We start from the raw sequence: 23,244 nt of genomic DNA, 5'->3' as shown, positions 1-23,244 counted from the left end.
AATGGTATCAAAAGCTAAATACAGCGTGAGAGGTGCTTTTTGGTAGCTAAGGTAGTTAAAATTCCATTTTATATCCAATAATTGTGCCCTCATGATCTACTCAGTTAGAGCTATTTAGATAACATGACTAGGACAATCTGTTTGAACAATAGATATCATTAATAAATATTCCTGATAAGAATCCACGTTACTCATGTTCATTGAGTGTATGTAATTAGCTATTTGTCGAATATTCCGAGTTAGGAAATAAAATTTAAAGGTCATAATAATGCATAGGCAAGGGCCATCACTACATGCATTATTATCGACTTTATGGTCGCCATATTAACTTCAAATGCTATTTATAGTTAAGAAGAATATTTTAAGAAATGAAATTGTGTTAACATGCAGAAAACAACGTATGTATTGTGCGATTAGTTCGAAATCATAAGATGATATGCTCACAGGCTGATTTTTAGGAGCCGACGCTTTTTGCCTTTCATTTGTTTTCGCAACGCAGAGCTGTGAAGGGCTCCAACTTGCTGCGATGAGTTAGCTCCGCCCCCAAGTACGCAACGCCGAGCTATGAAGGCACCCTTATTCGTTACGGGGCGCTACAGGTTAGGCTGTGACGTCACGGCAAACGTCATACACCCGTTTCCCGCCTCGCTCCGGACCAGCTCCAGACGCTCCCCTGAAAACTTGGGTCAGCGGAGGAGCGAGTCAGTTTTTGGCGGAAATTCGAAGGGAATGCACTGAGGCAATGGAGAGTTTACTCACGTTGCAGATGATGGACGCTGAATGTGGACGCCTTTCTCCTATAAAAGTGACTACGAAGTAACGGAGTAGACGCACTTGGTAAATAGATGTAAAATTAATAGCGATTTAAATAAATATATAGCAAGAACTAGCTATCCGCAAACATTCTCGTATCTCCCCCAAAATGAACTCTAATGTCTTTGGAAGCAGCCTTTACATACAAAAGGCAACAAAAATTATTAAAAGGGGTATGTAATATAAAGAAAGGATTGTAAGAACATATATCGACGAATTAACTCATGCCATAAATTAAAATCTGAAGAAAAATAGGATATACATTAAATGGATTAATGTTTTTTAATAGTCGTTAACCATAATAAGTTAATATGTTTCAACTGGGAAAACGGTAGAGTACCTACTTTTTCCTTTACTAGGGTAATGAGTTTCATTGAGAAGGGTAGGCGAGGGTTGGTGTGAGAAATACGGTCCAAAGTTTCTTCCTTTACTTTGTGGAACCTCGATATTGAAAAATAAAATTCATTTTAATGATATTCAAACATATTTATTAATATTCAATGACCATAATCACCTCAATTAGCAATTAAAACCACATCTTCGATTTCATAATCCCAGTTTGCCCATCCTTGTTCATTTCCGCCATCTTGACTTCGCTCCTGACCGGTCCGAAAAGAAATTCTCGTAGCGAACGTAGCGCCTATGGACCGGTGCTCCGGAGCACTTCCGTCTGTAGCGTCTGGTAGCGAAAGTAGCATTCATTGGACCGCACCCAGGGAGGAAATAATTCAAAGATTTGCGCATCCATATTTCCTTCCTCTTTCGCATCCATATTTCCTTCCTCTTTCGCACGGAGGTGCACGGCCGACATGGTGCGATTGATCATTTTATTTTTTGAAAAACCATTCAAGCACAGTTCCAGAATCATCCAGAACACGTTTTTGATTTCAAAACGGCGAGTAAGTTATTAAAATACACTGAATTAGGTGACAGCTTAGGCGGATATGGGAGGGGGGCACGTGGCCCTCACCCCCGATACTTACCTTAACAATGGACTAGATTTTTAATACGGTTATCATTAAGTTCGTTTTATTTTGTGTATTACGGAGCCTCAACCATTTAATTTAATATTAATAACTTTAATATCAAAATAAAGAGAATATTTTCTGCAGTAATTGTTCTTGTAGACCTTTGTGTCCCCCCGTTCCTGATATGGCAGTAACATTTAGTGAACACTAGATCCATAATTATAAATAACATAACAGTATGAACAGTATTTAGAGAAAGACAAAACATCAATATAAATAAATAAAAATTTTATCATGCAGTAACATTTGACTTAATTTGACCACATTTGAAGCTACTTCTTCCACATTTCACGCGATAACCGTCCATATTCAAGCATTATTTACGAAATATTTGGTATTAAGGTACCTAGGATTTTGCATACACCTACGTCGAACTTGATGTTGCCAATTCGTGGTGTTGTATCCATCAGGATTAGTATATGACGTTTTGCTGCTGCGTTGAGAAGGAAGTCTTTGCCGTACGACTCGGTCATTATGGATATATTGTTTGAGTATGTAACTTACCTTGCATTCTTTTTTCTCCAGATTAACGTTTTGAGTGACCGTTAAAGTGGCCAAATTGCTAATCCTTGACTCGCCTACCCTAGCTGGCTTCTCTCCATATTCTTCATAGTTGGGGGCTTCTTTCCGAATACTAACCGCTCTGACTGCGATTTTAAAATTTGCAACTATGTAATGAAAGAAAAAATGATTGCTTGCATCGTATTTACGCCATATTTACGTCTTCAAACCGTGTTTCTTCGTTAAAATCTTAACGAATTTGTAACATTGGCTAAAATTGTGGCTGTGGAACGCCGGAAAAATGTCAACAGTGCTTTGAAGTGGGAGAGTTAACCATAGACCTTGAATGTAGCTATTTAAGGTCGATAGAGTCATCAGGGTATTTGAGTGAGTTTCAAGTATGATTCGGTCGTCTCGAAGTGTTCATTTCCCAGTCGAGGATTTAGTAATTTACCCTGACAAGCTGAGTGGCAAGCGTAGATTTGAAATGAACGCTCTTAACTTCGCTGAGTGATGGAATAGTGCTCATAAAATGTTCACTGCTTTGTAGAGGACATAACATCGCGTTCGGTGTTAGCAATACAAGAAGACTGTTGTATTTGCTTACACATTTGACGTCTAGATATGAATAGTATCTATTTTCTTGAACTCATAAATAAAGACTGATTAGGGTCACATTAATTGCCATGGACGAAAATTCACCTGCACCGGGAATCGATCCTTGCATCTTTCATTTTGGATAATATCTTCTTGGAAGCCCATATTTGTTTCCATCGTTACATTCGGTACCTTTTGCGTTACCATCCTTGGAGGACCTCAAAGGCCTGACATCCAGCATCGTGTACCTCGGTAAAATTACTGGGGTAGTTAAGGAACCTATGTATTGCGTAGTGGTCTTTGCAGTTTCCGGGAGAGCCAAAGGTCTGTGGATTGATTCTCGGTTCAGGTGAAATTTCTCCCGTGGCAATATATATGAAATCACGCGACAGGATTGAAAAAACCAAGTGCGATAAGTCAGTGGAATTTGTAAATCTCGTTTATTTCACTTTATCATACAGTTTCAGCATATAGTGCCTGCGACTTTTCAGATTATTCAGTTCACATTGCTTAGAATCCAATCTCTGTAGTAACTTACTCTCGTGAAACCATCTGGTCCAACGGTGCACCCATGCCCGCTAAAAAAAGAGAATATTCCAATCAAGAGATTTGGACCCCTTCTGTGGAAATCTGTAAAAAGTGGTCCACCACCATCACCCTGAAGTAGAAAGGAAAAAAATGTCTGTCTGAGAATTAAAAATATTTTAAAAGTGCATCACTAAAGAATAAGGCAAAAAATGTTATTATGTTTCATTTTATGCCCTTTAAAGATTATAATTAAAAAATAAAATTTCCGACTTTACTTATGTGTAAAATCTAATGCGAAATAGTGTTTTCGTTTGACAATTTAAAATCATGTTAAAACAAATATTTTTCGAAGGATAGCTTTTTGTGCCTTGTTTATTTAAAAGTTTTATTTTCCAAATAATTTAGCCTCTAGCATAATTATAATTATAATTTTTATCCTAACGGAAAATTTTAAAGGGAAAATTGAGGTTCTTACTTCGCATTCTCCCACACCCGAATTACCGAGTGTGCAAATCGTGCCGTCAGTCACTGAGCTTCCGTAGGTTTGTCTGCACTCATCATTGGATATAACAGTCACAGGAGCATATTGCAGTACACCAGTGTGTGATCCACCTAAAATATATAGTTTAGTGACATTAAATTAAAACTGAATATATTAACTCCATTTCTTCTCTTTGATACCACTGGAGGGAATCATAGGCCAATTAATATGAATTTGCTAGACTGAAAAATGAAGGACATCTTGGATGGTAGTGATGTCACATTCTCTTTAATTATTGATCTACATACTACCCTGAAGGCATTCTTAATAATGCGTGTGGCGCGTCGTGTCATGATACCAGTCGTTTACATTTAATGACGAGATAAATTCTAGCTTTTAGTCCTCTATTGTTCGGGAAAAAAGGAAATTCCCACTATCAAAGATTTCCCAGTTTTTTTTTGATAAAAATATTTATTTCGCAGTTAATGTTTCAATCCCTACTCTCCATAGATTATATTGCCTATCCTAAGTCTACTAGGGCAATCGCCCAATGAGACCCATTGTATCAGGGATCGACTCCCCCACCTACTTTTAGTCAAAATGGCTAGTCGCCCAGTTTGCACAGTTTAATTTCCAGAGTCCGCTTTCCATCAAAAACAACGTCGACTCAAAACTAAAGAATACGGGTTTTCTTAAGGCGAGATCATGGTTTCTTTTGATGTAAAGAATTTATTTTCAAGTGTCCATTAAAACATGACTTCAATCTCTATCTTTTGATCAGAACACCTTAGACCCATAGAAACATATGCGCCTCGCAAATTTAGTCATGAACCAAAATTATTTTACCTTTAAAGGGAAATATAAAAAAAATTCGGTACCACTACGGGAAATTCACTTTTACCATTCCTAGCCAACGTCATCATGGCGCATTTCGGAATAACCTTCAAGAAGAAATTTTCCTATTTCCCCTCCATTTATTTACGTTATGTAGATGACATTTTTGCCGTATTAGACACAAACAATTGCTCACTGAATACTTTCTTAGACAACCTAAATAGCCTTTTCCCTTACATTTAATTCACCGTAGAAACTGAAAATAATAACTCAATTCCTTTCCTCGATATCTCCTTAACACGATCCGAAAACAAAATCGCATTTGTCATTTACCGAAAACCCACCAGCACAATTAATAATATGCACAACAACTCATTTGTTCACCCAAGTCACAAATTTGCTGCCTTCAATTCCCTCATTAATAGACTTTTAAACTGTTCTGCACTCAAGCAGGGATCGCGCGGTTTTTGAAAAATTTCTGCCTTTACCGGAATTTGAACGCGGATCCCCTGAGCACCTAAATAATATCCTGCGAGTCATCCTACGTCCCCCAGCCAAACACCCTAGAGGTGGCTCGCACGGTATTATGTAGATCGGGGGTCTTCAACCTTTTTCAATGCAAGGGCCAAAAATCGATTTCACGTCGTCCGGAGGGTCACAATGCTACATCTCACTTTACGACCACATCAATAAAATTAAAAAAGAAAAATAATTTCAAAATTCTACGATCTTTATTGGTTAAAAAGTTCAATCAAATGAATGTGACCTGAAGACGCTGACTGCAATGTCAGCGAAACTGTTGTCGCCAAAACCCAACGGACACACGGTGAAAACCCGAAGAGAATGCAGAGATCAAACCAACACAGCATTTTGTTTGTACCTGCGACGAGGTCCTCTCGTAACGGCCATTGGAGTTGTTTCATCACCTAGTTAATTCCCATACATTTTTATATAATTTCCCTTTGGGCTAAATATCTTTCTTAATTTTTCGATTCTGTCATTCCTGGGAATGTAGTGGAGTTCTAATATAATGTTCTCAGTGTCACTCTGAACGGTATTCATTCTTGATTACTCTGGCAATCTGTATCGCGCAGCCTCCGAGTCTCTAGCAGCTCTAAGACTAATTCGTTTAACAATTTTGTAACGCTCTATATGCACCGTATCAGCTTTTGAAGAATCGTGTATCTTCCCTTTGTATTTTAGTTAAGTTCGCGGATTAAGTCTATCTCCATCGGATCACTTATGCTCGCTGCGTATTCACGGAGTGGACGGGCGAGGGTGAAATAGCACGTCTCTCTTTTACCGTTATAACCGAAAATTTTCCCGCAACACCCTTGACGAGTCCTAGCTTTTTCAGGGTTATGCTATGAATACGTCCTCCCCACGCAAGGTTCGAAGTTATCGTAACTCCAAAATTCATCACCCTCCGCCATTCTGTATTCACCATTCGCAGCACATAAATGGGGATTATTGGACGATCTACGCAATAAATATAACGCCGTGCATTTGTTAAAATTACGTCAGTCCCTACTCTTTGCTTATCCCGTGAACGTCGTTTAATTCCGATGATAGAATTTCAAGTTCATAGCAGTCACTAATTTCGCAAAAGACGACAGCGTCATCAACAAATAAAAGTGTTTTTACTGCTTAGGTCATTGATGTATATAATGAGCATACGGGGGCCGATTACTCTTTCTTGTGAGACACCACCCTCACAGTTAATTCCTTCTGGAACTTTTTTTTGCTTATGATCACTCAGAAAGTCGTGTATCCAGTTTACCACTGTTTAGTTTATCCCGCATTAGTGTTTTGTATAAAACTTTGTTATGAAGAACTGCGTTGGAAAACTATCTTAAAATCTACAATCAAGGGGTCAGTTAGTCTTTTCAATTCACCAGACTTGAGGACTCATGAAAAAAGAGCGGGAGCTCTGTTTCACATGTTCTACCGTCACGGAAGTCGTGATGACTGCCATGGTGGAAGTTACGACTGTACATGAAAGTCATGGTATTGCTAACTTCGATATGTTCGAGTGTCTTGCCTGTAATGGATGTAAATAAAATTGGTCGCTAGTTCAATGGGATTATGTTAACTAACTGGCGATTATTAAATTAGTTTCACTGCTGCCAAAATATCGTAGCGCAATATTTCCTTTTCTATGCTATTGTATACCTACCTACCTTGGAAAATAGATTTAATGATTTTTTTAGATTTCTTCCCCAAACAACTGAGCTTTTTTTTAGGACGGTTTTCATATTTTATATATATAATGCATTCTTACTGTTGGGTAGTATGAAGTCCCTGAAAAATTCATTCATCAAACGAAATTAACGTTACGCAGAACGCAGAATAGACTTACCCTCATAAGAAGAACCCCATCCACTAATCCAGGCTGGTTCGTTGACATACGTATCGTCATTTGTTGGAAGCAGAGCCGGTGAAATGTAGTCTGGAAAGAGATGAAAAGGCATTGAATTGAAAAGTTGTCAAGCATTGGCTAAAAATTATCTTTGTTTCGTGGTATTATTAACTTGGTAGTGGACAAATAGGATGTTTCCCTAAAATTGTCGGCTCGAAGTCAATGGAGACCCCGGGTAAAAGTAATATAATCGGCCAATTATTTGGGAGACCAGTTGGTGGATCCAGGATAGAGATAAAGGTAGGGGGGGCTTACCAGTAGTGGGGGTCCGAACAAAATTACCATTCTATCCAGGGTAAATTGGAAAATTGGATACCCAAGGGGGGAGGCTATTTATTTATTAATCATATTTTATGTTCACCCAACATATACATAATTATAGGGTGAACAATCCAAGAATATAAATTTTAAAAAAATTGAAAATAGATTGGTCACAGCCACAAAAATAGAAACTATCATGATAACAAACGCTGAAAAATATTAACTAAATACTATCACAGTCGCGAAACATATTCTTAATATCTTTTACAAAGCAGTCTTTCTTTTTATACAAGTCTAGATCGTTGAAACTTTTGTTATATACTACACAAATCCTTCGTATTGGCGTATTGGAAAAATAATTTGTTTTAACCTTTGATATGTAAAATGTTCTCATCAACCGGCTATTAACATTTGGATGTATGTTCTCTAACCCCTCTCTGGATCTGCCACAGGATTGTAACGTACCTACCAAAAGCGTATAAAAGAGGCCTTAAATTTAGAGCAAATTTGTATTTTAATTCCTCAAAGTTGGTAAATATATCGGAGAATATACTTTTATACATAGTGGCAACCTTACGTGCCCCACCTCACTGGACCATCCTTGATAACCGGCAGATTCCTTGCGCAGTTCACCCATCATCTATCCTAAGATGGAAGTGGAGCTATGCAGCAACTTAGAGATCAAACCCTTCCCTTACCAGCATCTATGACCGAAAAGGATGTCTAACACATTTCTTTACTATCTCGCTTACCCGAAACTTAAAAACCACCCCTTAAAATTAACTTTAATGGAGAAAAAAGCAGATTAAGAAAAAGGAAATAATGAAATGACAGTGCTGAAAAGGAACTGATCCGAAAGACTCTCAGGGTCTTTTCTTCAAAGGATGTATGCCCGAAGGTCCATGTCACATAGCCAGTTCTTTGCACAGAAGTATTCCAAATTTTCTCACTACATTTGTTTGTTGGATCCAAGAGCTCATGGTCACCATTCATGGAGTGTGTAGTGCTTAAGAGCGGGTTTCAGCTCCAGTGTTATGGCCATTGCTCATCGTGTTCAAGATTCCATTGTAAGATATATGATACCTGCTTAAATAGCTTACATTATGACATTGTATGTCTTTTAGCTGAGGATACCTTTATTATTTTGACGATGCCTGCAAATAAAAACCAGAAAGTAGGAGATTGCTAAGGACACGAACATTCTGCCATGTTCCTGAACTTGTTTTACCATGAGCCTTAGTACAATTGCAATAGGAACTCAGGAACCTGGTTTACATACATAAGTTTCTCAGCTTTCGTAGTTATCTACTTTATAAAGTTACTACTTATACATACCATTAAAGTGGAGTGGTTGTGACAGCTTCAGCAAGGCAATATCATTGGATAGTGTGTTTGGATCGTATCCATCGTGGATAATGGCCTCTAGAGATTGTACAACAACTCGCGAGCTCTCATCCCCGTGAAGCTTTACCACTCCCGCGTAGATGGTGAACAGCTTCCCCCTGAAAAATTCACATATGAAATAAAATTTTAAAAGTAAATAAAATTTTAAAATTAAATCATTGCCATGAATTCTAAATTTAAGGCAAGAAAAATCTCTTCCTTGAAGGAAGTAAAAAATCGAATTTTCTCGACAATCTTGCACAACTCATATTACACTACTCATATTGGATAACATATACATCGGTACTAACCAATTTCCGCCCGGAAAACTTTCTGATTTTTTTGCGAATATATTTAGGTTAGTTTCTCCTATGGTCATCTTCAGTTATCTAGCGAAATATATTGGAGATACATCAACTTGTGTCTTAGGAATGACCTTCAGTGATTTACCTTCAGTGGATGGTAATGTTATGTTTAATGTTGTTTGATATCTACGAGTGACGTTGGTAGAAAGGATGAATGTTCAAAAAAAGAATATTTTTGGATGAAGGAAAGTCAAAATAATCTATACAATGCCATTTCCAGTTTACTTTTATGATCCCTGCATGCAATTCACATACAGCTTCTATATTGAATTTCCGTTTCGATACCGTCTCTTTCTATAATTGGGAGAAACATATGTAACTACATATTTATTTATTTCATTTAACTTTATTTATTTATTTTCGTTCGTCATTTGGGTTTTTGATTGTATTAATTTATATATTTTAATGTGTGCTCTGCTAGGTTGATGTTTTAAATCGCTTATTTTTTGTTTAAAAGAACGTTGCTATGTGTTTTTGACACGAGTAAAAAGAAAGGAGTTGTTGACAAAGAAAGTGTAAGAGAGAAAACGTTTCATTAAGAGGGACAACGCCAAATTGAGATTTCAAGGAATTACGTTTTATTTGATCGATCTCGACGTCACAGTGGGTTTGTTTCGATTGGCTTCAGAAAGAACACAAGAATTGGATTACGTTATTGCAAGTTTCAACAATATATTTGTGACAATTTGACATAAAAAATGAGTGCGCTTTTTTCCCAAGACACTCAGGTGCTCATAATGGTAGGATAAAGCCATAAGACTGCGATGGGCGGAAATAGGTTTCTTTAAGGTTCTCTCGTATGGCCTCCAGCTTGGAATTACTTAGGGGAACAATTTTAACGCGTTTTCTGTTTAATTCAATTTTTGGGTAGGGGAATATAGTCATGCTGATTTCCAAACTGTGGTTTGTATTTCTTCTACCCCGTCGAGTTTTTTCACTAAATCTTGTGTGATTGCGACGACTCTTCTATATTGAGCGGCTAGCACAAGAGGCATGAATGCTCTCCAATTGGCTGACATTAGCCTTATGCGAATGTTTCCGAGTGACTGACGACGCAGGAGGCCAGTGACTGGCACATAGTTGTCTAGTTAACCAGGAGATACCATAATTAGGCGCAGACTGGTAGACCCAAATTTGCATCATGGGCAGCTTCAGTGTTGAGTGGGTTGCATATGCTGATATTTTGCTGTCTATTAACACGGATCGGTAAATCATTCATTCATCTCTGATAATTGTGTGGATGCAGCATAAAAGGGAATATTTCTCTTTGAATTCATTCATATGCAAATTTTGTATGAAATACGATACAAAAGGTATCTTGTAGCTTAAAAAGTTGACGTGATAGATAAAAACTGAGGTTATTTTCTTATCCAGATGCCAAAGTTAGTATAAAATAAGTCTCGGTTGCAAGACAACAAATTGTCTGTTCCCCAGTGTTATTCATCTATGAGTGTTGGTCATTGATACTCGAGCCTCTATCGGCTTTCAGCTTAGTCCTTCGACCGCCTTTGTATACCTATTTTTTTACAGCATGTGCGAAAGTAAACAAATAGATTTTAGTTTTTTATAGTATTTTAAAAAGTTTCTTATCTTATCTTGATTTACAACTCCGAAATTTAATGTGTCATCCATGTCGAATAAAAAAATATGACCATTTGGCCATACAGCCTTTTTTTATTGGATGAGAGCCTCAGTTTCTTCTGTGTTAATGATTGCCTCACTTATCGGCGAACAATCGGATATGGTCAAACTTATAAATCCGTCATAAGTCTCTCACACAATACTGTAAGCTTCATAAGGAGCTTTAACAACTCAGCCTCCTCACTTATTCTTTAGGTTATGATTACCTCTATGAATTCGTTGATACTACTACGGCAATCTACCTTTATCTTTCTTGAAATTTCCACGAAATTCGACTCACCCTACTGCACATTGAGCAGCTGTTAGCACATATGAAGAATGAATGATTACGCCTCCACAGAATTCAGATGTATCAGAGTCCATTGAGACCTGGAATGGAATGTCTCCTAGTTTAGCTGAGTAACCATTAGAAATCTTTGGCTGGGCTGATTCGTACCCTGAAATATGATAATCCACGTATTAGAATGCTGACAGCAAAGGATAAATTATAATCAGTGCGTATATATGTTTATAATACTGTAAGCTACGGTGATTTTGGCCACGAATTAAAACTTACAACTGTTAAATCTAATGCAAAATAAATAAACTGAATAAAAAAGTTGCAGTCAAGGAAAATCTATAATAATAGCAAATGAATGGTTACCTTGTTTAGTCACGTTTATTCTCGGAGCGAATTATCATACTCGGCTAAAAGTAGCCAACCCGTATCAATATTACCCGCGTGATTTCTTTTACAAAATCATGAATAGCTCTTATAATCATATACGTAAATACAGAGAGATCTTTTTCTGTAATCTCGTATATGCTCCGCTAATACTGTACCTACAGTGATAAATGAGGTATCAATTTAAACATTGAATCACTGGCTTCGGCCGAAAAAAATACAATCTCAGTCTCAAATTTCACTATTTACCCATTAATTTGGCTTAAAAGTTTCGATAATTCCATATCGATTACTCGCTCGAGGTATATGAACACCACACCTGTTTTTATTCTGAACTTCAAAAAAGGTTTAATAATCCGTTAAATCGATAAATAAACCCAGAAAACGTAACGTAATCAGGCAAATATGTTAAAAGTAAAATCTAAGAGTAATGAAGAGTGTTAAACTTTCTCTAAAAGAGACATCGTGTGTGAGGAACTTAAAACATGACTTGTATCACGTATAAATAAAAAAAACTATGGTGCTGAAAATATCTATTTTAGAATCCAATGACGTGATGATTGTTTCTCCTGGTACCAAACTCTCTAGTCTGTATTGTATTAATATGTTTTGTGTATTTTAGCAAGGAAACAAGTATAAAGAAAGTACTTTGTGGTACACCATTCTCTATTTAAAACTAAATTACACCATTTCTTCACTTATTTTCTGATAGCGTGAAAGTACGAAGTTTTCGCAGGGGTTGCCTAGTTTTTCATAATAATGCGTCTTGAATATTTACCTTAAAAAATAACACGGAAGGTCCGAGGCAGCGAATTTCCGCGAATGGCGATTAAGAGCAGTTCATTTCAGCGACTTTAGCTCCGTTGTAGAAATGCCGAATTTACCATAGAAGCACCTATGTTCGAGGTATTATGGGGGATGAATTATAAAATCATGAAGTAGATCTTACCATCCTCCAGTGCCCTCAACCGGATGTTTTTCTTCGCGGAAACTGCCTGCGATTGGCTGCCCATAGGGCGAAGTCTTCCAACGTCAAATGCCTGTTAATACAATATAAAATGATTTTTAGTCACTTATAAAAGTTGACAGGCCTTTACAAGGCAATCCTCTCATTAATCCCTTCGTGTTAGTGAACGACTCCTTTGCTAGCGCAGTTCTCTTCCTGATTTCTTAAATTTAAAATTTTCAGTTTAGTGTAATCAAATCTGTAGCGTATGTACTATGAACATTTCAAGATGATAACTTACGACTAAGTAATCTATGGAGACAAGAGGCGGAGAACGATTGGTCGATAGCAGGGGCGCAGCTAGGAATTAAGGCTGGGGGGGGATTTAGGTGCAGCTAACACCGGGGTGTGTGGGGGTATGGAATACCCATCAGGATTAGTGGTACCTGCGAGATTAATAAATTGCAGAATTTCAAGATAAATGGTTCAAAATAGCGAGTTTTACGGCTTTTTGAGAGATATTTTATTAGTCCTTACCCTGTTCTATGTGAGACTCAAGATAAAAGTAGGTGGGAAAAACTTGAACAGGTAGAACAGTTTAACTATTTGGGCAGCACATTAGAGGAAACGGACACAGTAGCAAGGACTTCAGGAAGCGAATTGCACTAGCAAAGGAGGTGTTCATGAACAGGAAGGAGCTTCTGAGAGGATCGTTATGTAAGAGTTTAAAGAAAAGGTTAGTGAAGAGTTTGATTTGGAGTGTAGCTCTCTACGGTGCGGAAACGTGGACACTGAGGAAAGAAGACGAGAGAAGATTGGAGGCATTCGAGATGTGGGTATTGAGAAGGATGGAGAGGGTGAAATGGACGGAGAGGAAAAGGAACGACGAAGTACTGGACATGGTGGGTGAGGAGAGGCAGCTTTTAGATGAGATACGGAGGAGACAGAAGGTATGGATGGAGAGCGAGTACTTAGCGGTGAGGGGATGTTGAAAATGGTGTTAGAGGGTAGAATTTTAGGGAAACGAGGGAGGGGAAGGAAAAGAATAGGATTTTTAGATAGATTGAAAGAGAGTAGGTCTTATTGTGCACTGAAGAGGGATGTGTATATTGTAAGGGGAGGCTCCAGGATTCCTTCTTAAGCACTCCATGGACACCTACCTTAATCGGTAGAATACTTTAATAATAATAAAAGTTGAATGGAGCTTTTTGGATCATTCTTTGTAAATGATGTATGGTTTGAGGCTCGATCTGATGAATATTACACGATTGTTAAAATTAGACGAAGACGATTTTTTGCACTGCATTTATTTAACGCTATTCACGATAAATTTTATCATTCCAGTATTTGATCATGATAAATAATGCATCAAAAACGGTCTTGACTAAATAAATGGAAAAGAATGCTATTGATATAAATATAAAAAAATTATGTTGGATTTTTTCAGTTTTTATCGAGTCTTTTGCTATGCGCGAATTTTTCTCCATCTACCATAGAAAAGGTAAATAAATGGAATATCTATCTATTTTCATATGTCTCCCTGAAAATTATTGAAAGTGACTATTTGTTTTCAAAGACTGCAAGCTTACTCGGTACATCACAATTGGAGATAAAGGATGCATGAATTACCGTTGCAAGCAAATATAATTATGAAATTATATCGCAGTGGTCCCAATTCCCTCCCTTCCCTTTGGGTTCAGGCCTTGGCTTTCCCATGAGATTTGACCAGGGATCACGAGTCGGAGTCCCGCTAGATAAATGCGTTGCTGCTCGGCCGTGACGGACGGTTAAAAACCGTACGGTCGATGATGGAGTTATGTCCCACCGCAACCAGACTTATGTTGCGATAATGAATAAGGGCACAGGTATAGTTCCCCGGGTGTCGACCACGTCACTGTTCTGAGAGAGGCAATCGTACTAAGGAAGTTTGGCGATTTCGGCAAGATAAAAAGAAATACGTCTTGTTCACAACACAATTTAATAAAAATGATAAAGAAGAAAGAAAAAACCCTTTTCTGCACACGGAGTCACCTTCAACAGACTAAATTAACCCATAAAAAGCCTCGTCACCTATAATACAACAAAAAAGAACCCTCACAACGCCGTCATCTCCAACAAAATAATTTAAACAAAATAACAAATTGGGACAAAGCGCAGAACGTCGCCTTCAAGTACTGCCCGTGAATGATACACTTTTGAGATAGATAGTTGCACTAATAGGCCACTAAATTCGGTCCTTCTTTCTTGAGGATTTAATGACCGGGGTAGCAAGACACTGAAGAATGGTCTCGGATTTTTAGAATACACAAAAACAAAAAAAATCGTAGGGAGTCAATGGCTTTTAAAATGTGGGAACTATAAGAAAACGGAAATTCTAACGGAGTTCTGTTGAGCGAGAACGAATCCTCCAGGAATCCTGGGTGTCGGATGAAGGGCCGGAGAGGCGATGATATCTGGTCTTTATATGGCCCGGAACACCACTATTCTACTGGGTTTGGCTCGCTCTAGTACAAGTCGCTTTCCCGTGCTTCGGCTGGATGTCCTCGGTCTCACTATGAAGACGGTCTCCCACTGCGAGTGTAGAACCACTCGGCAATATGCCATGCAATCAGGTCTCCCTTGTCTCTCTCATCTCACTTCCTTATATTCCTACCATGGGAACTGCATAGAGGAGGCCCAATTTCATCCCACAGAAGATTGATTTCTGTTGCCATTTCGGTCGCATTTTAATCCGTTTTCAAAAATATCCGCAGCGCGGTGATGAGTGCAATGCGTTCCAATTTTTTCCAATATTTTGCAGTATAATGTTTGAAATTGCGAGTAATAGCATTGAAGAGTTATGAATTTGATAGATCACATCATTAAGAATATAAATTTTGGTTGACACCCCTAATTATGCCTTATTTCTCGGTGAAACTAGGATCAATTTGTCGTTCGGCGACGCGAGTGGTGACTCCTGTAAACCCATTTAAATGCGCGGTGGTTGACAACACATTATGAGGCCAACTTGAGGATCCTCCACTGTAATATTCGTGATCCCTACGAGGGTCTCCCATGGTTCCCCACTTTTTTCTGTCGTCTGCTTTTTTCGATGTTCTTTTTTCTCCGGGAGTTTAAATACAGACAACACACTTCACTGGGGTGTCACTAGGCACTGTCATAACAATTGGCAAAACAAGTAACACACATAAAAATACATTCCGTGGTATTACATAAGAAAATATATTTTTTAATGTAGACAAAGAACAAAAAATAAACTCTTCTTGCCAAAATCACGAAACTTCCAACAATCGGTTCTCTAGAATGTGAGCTTAGGTAAACACGTGATGGCCTCGGACCATCACAATATTTTCTTTATGTCGGAGTGTCAAGAAAGGGTTTATCTAGGACTAAAATGCAAAAAAAAGATCATCCGTTTCTATAAATATAATTTTGACAATTAAATGAACGCTATTATAAGAAGTTGGAAATGTGGTTCGTACCTGTACATGGGCACAGATGATCAAGACAACAGCTACTAAAAAGGTATTCATATCCGAAGCTGAAGTATCAATATGAGTCCAAGAATTGCGAGAAAGGAATGGGGTGTGAGAGAAAACATATATATTTATACGAAAATATACAGAGATAAGCATTCACAGAAATCGCAAAATGCCGACCGGTATCTTAAAACTCAGTAATCTGGCGATCGAAGATTATATTTTCCTAGAACAGTTTCACGTACTCATCCTTTTTTTTAGCAAACGGTATATCTACTTTTCATGGTTCCCATTGTTATAAAGTTTATAACTCATCAATCAACCTTCGTCAAGATGATAATATCAATCCAATGCCACATTTGGTAAAAAATATATTGATACTCGCTATTACTTTTGGCGGCCCTGCCAATAACCCCTTATTTTGATGATGATAGTTTTTGTCTGATATTAATAAATTCAGTTTTTCTTGAGGGTTTCCTTTTATAAAAATTGCAAATACAAAAATTGAAAAACTCCGAAAGGCATCTTGAAACTCTGTAATCAGGAGGTCTAAGATTTTATTTTAGAAAAACATTTCTGGAATTCGTTCTCTTTAATTAGTTTATTTAATGTTTTTTTATTATTTTTTTCTTGAGGGTTTCCCATTCGTAAACTGTGAATAAAAAAATGAAAATGAAAATTGAAAAAATATTGGAAAAGATTAACCATTCAAAATGAATAAAACTGTAAATAAAAATTGAAAAACTCCGTACGGTATTTAGAAAAATTTGAGAAAAGCGTCTCGGCTATAGATTCTCTTCAGTTAAATTGCCTATCTGTTATCAGTGGTTGGCATTGTATTAGAGATTGTGACTCATCAATCAGTTTTCATAAAGATATTAATATTAATCCATTATATCATTTGGTTAAAATGTTAATGCACGAAAAGAAACAAAAACGGTTCAGTATTGCCCCTCAACAGTGCTGCGTTCCGAATCACGTATCATGTCCATCGATGCACATCAGACTGTTCCTTATCGAGCATCGCAGAGCATTGATGCGGCCCCGCATCGAGCATGCATATTTCGAGGTTCGGGAAGCATTTCGAGACTCAAATCACCGATGGCGGCGCTGAATGACGTCATTAGCCAATATGGCCGACTCATCGATGATATTGTTGTGATAATAAAAAAAGGTGTAATAGGATGAATCGTCCAGCCACTGCGGAAATTAAAGTAAAAAATATAAAGGAATATTTTTTATCCCTTAAAAATATGCTAGATTTGTAATACGGTCCCATTCTCATTTCGTTCGTTTTCTATAACGAGGTATCCTTGTGCCCCCCCCCCCCCTGAACAAAATCCTGGATACGGCCGTGCTTGTGCCCCTCCCAGAAAGAAATCCTGGATCCGCCCATGTCTATGGGCAACGACAAATAGCTTTAAAGAATTAGGAATCCAAACATTATAGCTGAAACATCGCTTACTGACTTACGGCATTTACTTAAAGACTTGCTAATGACCATAAATGCGTGACTCCGATAAAAAACACTTTCCTTGGCAGGTTAGAAAAGAAAAGTCTAATACCTTGGTGACCTTAAGCGCCTTAAAACAACAAACCACCGTACAGTAAATGATGAATTGTTGCAATGAATGGCAACTGAAAGGCATTTTAGATGTATGTAAATGCATAAAATATATTAATTACGACGTTGTGATAGCTTATTACCACAAGTGTAACAAAAAAAGTCAGAAAATACCTAACAATTCCAATGATTTGTCAACGTGATTTCCTTCGGTAAGTGCTAGGTATTCACTGAGATATACTTCCGAATTCGGCCGATAGTTGGCGTGTCGCCTGTCTGGATTCTCGATTAGCATCGGCTCGCATCAGAAGCTCTTGATGCAGTTGATGCGAAGGCGAGAACGGGCGCTAACTTTAAAATTTCGACGGAGTCTTAGGCGTTACCTTAGCATTGGCGTACCCACTAAGGGCAGCTGGGTGCAGCTGCCCCCTAGCAGCAAATGTAAATTTAGTTCAAAACAAAAATGTATATTTTTTATATCCAAGAAAAGTGATGTTAGTAAAAACATGTAATAAAAATATTTTACTAGGCAAAAAATTTTAAAAATTATTAAAGCGCTGTTATAATTTTGGTTTCCTTAACCATTTCTCTGTTACAACTTTAACGATCACGGCTTGCACCCTTCTAGTTTTGATCGTGGGTACGCCCTTGTAGCTTAGGGTGGTTAAACAACTCCGTTGTGCTCTTACGGTCGTAGGAGGGAATTAAAACAGTTAGTAGAGTTAGAATTGACGCCCAGTGGGGAAAAGTTTGTTCAAAAGATATGTAAAGAATATTCCCTAGCGCAGCATCTTTAGTGCAAAGTATGTCCTTTATGAACGTCCAAAGTATCAACTAATGGTGAACTATCCGAGTTCAAAGTACATTCACCTGTAGTAGTGCAAAGGATGTTCATTGGGTATTCATCTTGCACTGCCCTTTGCCAGATCGTGCTATTAGAAAGTTCAAAGTTGCGTCGTAGGATATTCATCTTGCTCTACCCTTGGCCGAATCGTGCTGTAAGAAGGTTCACAGTTTATTCATAGGAAGCGCATAGTGGTGGATCTTTTGGTATCAGACGTTCTAGTTTGGACTTAAATTGAATATACATCACCCAATACCCGAAGATCTTTAATGAGTATCAATTTGGAGCGTTCATATAATTATTATTCTGCAATTCCAGAATGATATTAACAAAACTTTTGAAAAAAAATCATACTCATGATCATCGTCCGACATTTATTTCTCTCACACATTATCGGGTCAGACCACATGGTGCGCATGGGGAATTTTCACATTTTTTGAAAACTCAGTCAAAATGTAGCAAACCTCTAGGAAAGAATATCTACCGGGGGAAATTTCAATACTAGCGGTAGTTTTCAAGATATTAAAGGTCAAAGTGGAGGAGTGGAGGTCTGACCTGGAGTGAAAGTTACCTACGCGATAGGAACATGTATGTTAAAGTGAAAGAAGGTCTGTCCTCTGCCTTCACCGGCAATTCTGGTTCACCACAAGGGTCTCATTTGGAACCACTTCTGTTCCTAAGATATATTAATGACATCAGATTTTTTTTACGTCCATTTAAATTCTCACTACCCATATGCTGATGATTCAAAAATTATTATTTCACTTGACCACTTGAGGATTGTAAAAGATTGCAAAATAGGCTCTACAAATTTGAAGATTGCTGTAGGGATAACCTATTTGTATTAAACAAAATAAAATGTAATGTCATAGATTTTAATAAATGGAGTCTTAAATCTTGTCTAGTCTTAATTCTAGTCTTATTATGTATAATTATTACTTAATTGCTGCAATATCTAGGGCTATTATTATTATTATTATTAATTTATTCGCGTTAAAAAATTGTTAACACCATATTTTAGGTTAGCGACTTGGATGTAGCATTTAACTCCTCCCTGACATTTCAGTGCCATATTCAATCAACTATTGTATATGCCACAAAACAATGGGTTTCATTTTCAGGCTATCCGGAGATTTTGATTATATATAGGTACCTAATCTTATATTGTACTAGCTGACCCGGCGAACTTCGTACCGCCTAACAATCAATGAACTAACAGTTTACTTACACCATTTATAAATCAAGAGCGGCTGTATCGTTTTTAATCATGTTTAATTTATTATAATAAAATAAGGATACAAATTCAATAAAACTACGTAATTGAGTACCAAAATTGCTTGTCAGAAAGACATTTTCTTTATTGAATCTACATAGGGTGGATCGGAGCACGTTTACGCGGATTTTTTTCAACAAATTTTCTTACGTTTTAGCTTAAGAAATTTTGGGCATTGTGGTTTAATAAAGCAGTTCATGAAATAAAAATTATACGCATTCAGTTGTTGGCTATTTGCGTTAATAGCTGTAAAAAAATGTTTTTAGGTCCAAGTCTGTTGCATACACTTGGCCCATTCAGGGGGGAGGTTGACAAAACCCCAGACCGACGCTTGACTGATGCTCAAAATCGTGCAAGAATAGCCCCGATGAGGCAGCATTCGCATTAAATGACTTAAGGCGCGCCAGTTTTAGTATCTCTGTTTGGAAAAAATGCACTGCGTAAACGTACTGCATGCGTAAACGCACCACGGTGAGCCCTACACATTCGGGTTTAATGTCTTGCGTCAAGCGCCTTCTGATAAACAACAGTTTTTGTTTTGTTATCAGGCGCAAGATGAAGCGGATGAAGCTAAATAAATATAGCGAAGCAAAGCAGTGACGCAGCGAGGGGAGGTTTTGGGAGATAAACCCTCCCCACCCCCCAAGAGCTTAGAGAATTTTTTTATGAAAGATTTTGTTATTAATATTAGGGGGACGGATGACTAACAAACAAAACATATTTAACTATTCACACAGCCGCAAAACCCACTATTTTGAACCATTTATCTTAAAAAATGTCTGAGGGAAGTGCCCCCACACTTCCCGCTTACCTTAGCGAGTTTTCTATACCCTACAGACCCGTGGTATTAGCTGCGCCCAAAACCCCTATCCTAGCTACGCACTTGAAGCGAAGGAAGAAATACAGAGGATGGTTTATCGACTCGTGAACATAGCACGCTAAATTGACCATGAGAAAATCATGGGTTTTCATTAGCACATGAGCACAAACAACACAAAAACTGAAAGACTGACCATGCGATTTTTTAATCCTTATCACGAATGCAACACGAATTGGAAATTGAATATGTTTAAGCTCAAAAGGGCATATGAGTTGAGATCATGGAATCTACGGAATAAGGACTTCCTCACCTTTGAATTTTCCTTTGAGTAAAGTTGCGTGAATCGCATTCATTACCAATTATTTTAATCACCAAACACGTTCCGTTGGATAGTTATGGTTGGTTTAGGCTTTGAAAGATCATGAACACAGAAACTACACTTTGCTGTAAATCGCGCCTTGGTAAGCCAGGTACGTCCAAGGAATTAAAATATTCAGATAGATAGTTGGTGATTTCGTCTTCGTTTGTAACACATTTAAAAGATTCGAATCCATGCAGAGTACGAACTATTTGAATTTACCTCGTTTTAGTCATCCACATCTTCGTACTTGCTCGCTAAATCAACCATCTTTGATTCTTTTGGCGATCAATCATATTCTGAAACTCTTTGTTGATGAGCTCACCTCAATCATTCCAAGGAAATGAGTTAAAACTACTCGACTCCTCGACAGGAACACGGACATTACCGTTTGTCAACAATTGCTTGGAGATTTGTTTACAAACACGGTAGTGAAGTGTCAACTCGAGCTGGGCCACGGCTGGGCTTACAATTAACCCGAATTAAATTTTTTAAATGTAATTTCAATTTAATTAATATTTTGAATATATTTAGTAATTAAAATGTTATATTGTTACCAAATTCAGTTATTAAAGTGGTAAAAACAAAACAAATTATTTAATTTGTAGTTTTGACCGACTTATCAATTGTTGTGTTACTATAACTCCTAAAAGCATGTCCATAGGAAAGAGATGAATTTTTTTTGTGAAATTATCCTTTTTTTAATGGCCTATATGTTAACCCCGCCTGAGACGAATCCAAAGAACCAAATCTCATTGAAATCGGTGCAGCCGTTCTCGAGTTATAAGTGTTCTAACTAACACGATTTTCGACTTTCTTTTATATATATAGATTATTCTTTAATCCGACTTTTTATCATGCATGATTTAATTGTTGGTCCCCATTCTGTAGTTTTCGCACACAAGCTGTCCAACGTAGTTTCATTAGGCTATATTTTCTTATGAATTTAACATTCATCCTATTTTCTATGGCTTAATATTATTCCATCTTAATGTGTTACCCTTGACTACCTGCCGATTACACCTGGACATAACTTTTTTCACAGTCTATTGCATGGAGACATATACTTCAGCCAGCTGGTTGGTCTGATTCCTCTCAATGTCCCCGATGTGAACACCAGACACACATTCATGTTTTCACTCCCTCATTCTAATAGAAATTACATTCTTCACTCACCCCCAGGGCCTCCCACGGAGGGGGAGGGGAGGCTGCCCCGGGCCACAAAGATAAGGGGCCGATTATTTAGATTAGTAAAAGTTCAAATGCCATTTTTCTTCGAGGGAGGGGTCCTCACACCCAAACTCTACCCCGGGCCACAAGAAGTCTGTGGGCGGCCCTTCTCACCCCTATACCGACCTATGCGGAACATGAACTATAAATATAGTTGCATTGACCTATCCAATATAAAGCCAGACAATTTAGATAAAAAACAGTCCGTGTTCGGTGCTCGTAATTGACATTGACAATTTGTTCGTAAAGATAACCATAATTTCTACTTACGTTGTTTTATATATGGCTGTGAACTCTCATTTCATAATTTTTTTATTAATGAATAGGTATATGTGTCTATTATTTTTACATATATCTTGGACCTCACTCGTAATCTGTATATAGACCAGACTTCCCAAGTGAGAGTAGCGGACGGAGAATGTGGGTGGGCAAACATAGGCCTAGTAGTGAGGTAAGGCTGTCCATATAAATATATATGCTTTCTAAAGTATACGCGGAGGAGATGGTAAGAGAGGCATGTGATGAATTGGATGCTGGAGTAAAAGTTGGGGGAATGATGTTTAAATCAGTGAGCTAGGAATTCGAGACTCGTGGTAGAAGTAAGTGGGGAAAACCTTGAGTAAGTAGAGCAATTTAACTATTAGGGCTGGCCATTAGAGAAAAACAGATACAACACTAAAGATATCAGGAATAGAATTGCTTTAGCAAGGGAGGCGTTCATAAACAGGCAGGAGCTTATCAGAGGATCGTCATGTAAGAGTTTAAACAAAAGGTTAGTGAAGAACTTGATGTGGAATGTAGCGCTTTTCGGTGCGGAAACATTAAGGTGGAAGTGGCGTAGAACGGAGGAGGTGAAGTGAACGGACGTGAATGAGGAACGACGAAGCGCTGGGTGAGGAGACATCTACACGACCCACCTCTAAGGTGTTGGGCAGGGGGTGATGAATCACTAGAATGCAGCATGCAATTGGATTCCCACGTGCACACATCACGGACATAAAATGTTACGCATACTGACAAATCATACCACCACATGCTGTTAGAAATAACAATACAATTGAGGAACATGCATTAAACTGTACATAAGTTAGTAGGCTACGCCACAAAGTCGTTTGATCTATTTGTGAACTCTAACGTTGCCGTTATGATCTTTTATTGATCGTGGAAAAAAAGACATTCTGAATCCGTCTGCTCTACAGTCTATCTCTCTTATTT

General features: G+C 37.8%; 1 protein-coding gene across 1 annotated transcript; it reads right to left on the bottom strand.

Moving 5' to 3' along the window:
- Positions 1-3,356: 3,356 nt before the first annotated feature.
- LOC124154536 (chymotrypsin-2-like) lies at positions 3,357-16,040 on the bottom strand. Its single transcript, XM_046528337.1, has 7 exons — positions 15,944-16,040; positions 12,465-12,555; positions 11,132-11,288; positions 8,798-8,964; positions 7,142-7,231; positions 3,943-4,079; positions 3,357-3,597 (listed from the first exon to the last, which is right to left on the bottom strand). The coding sequence occupies exons 1-7, from the start codon at positions 15,992-15,994 to the stop codon at positions 3,436-3,438; spliced, it is 855 nt and encodes a 284-aa protein (XP_046384293.1). The 5' UTR covers positions 15,995-16,040; the 3' UTR covers positions 3,357-3,435.
- Positions 16,041-23,244: the final 7,204 nt, after the last annotated feature.

Source organism: Ischnura elegans, chromosome 2, assembly GCF_921293095.1.
Source record: "Ischnura elegans chromosome 2, ioIscEleg1.1, whole genome shotgun sequence".
Lineage (NCBI taxonomy): Eukaryota > Metazoa > Arthropoda > Insecta > Odonata > Coenagrionidae > Ischnura > Ischnura elegans.
The sequence above is the reverse complement of the archived record's forward strand: the minus strand, read 5'-3'. Positions and strand labels throughout refer to the sequence as shown.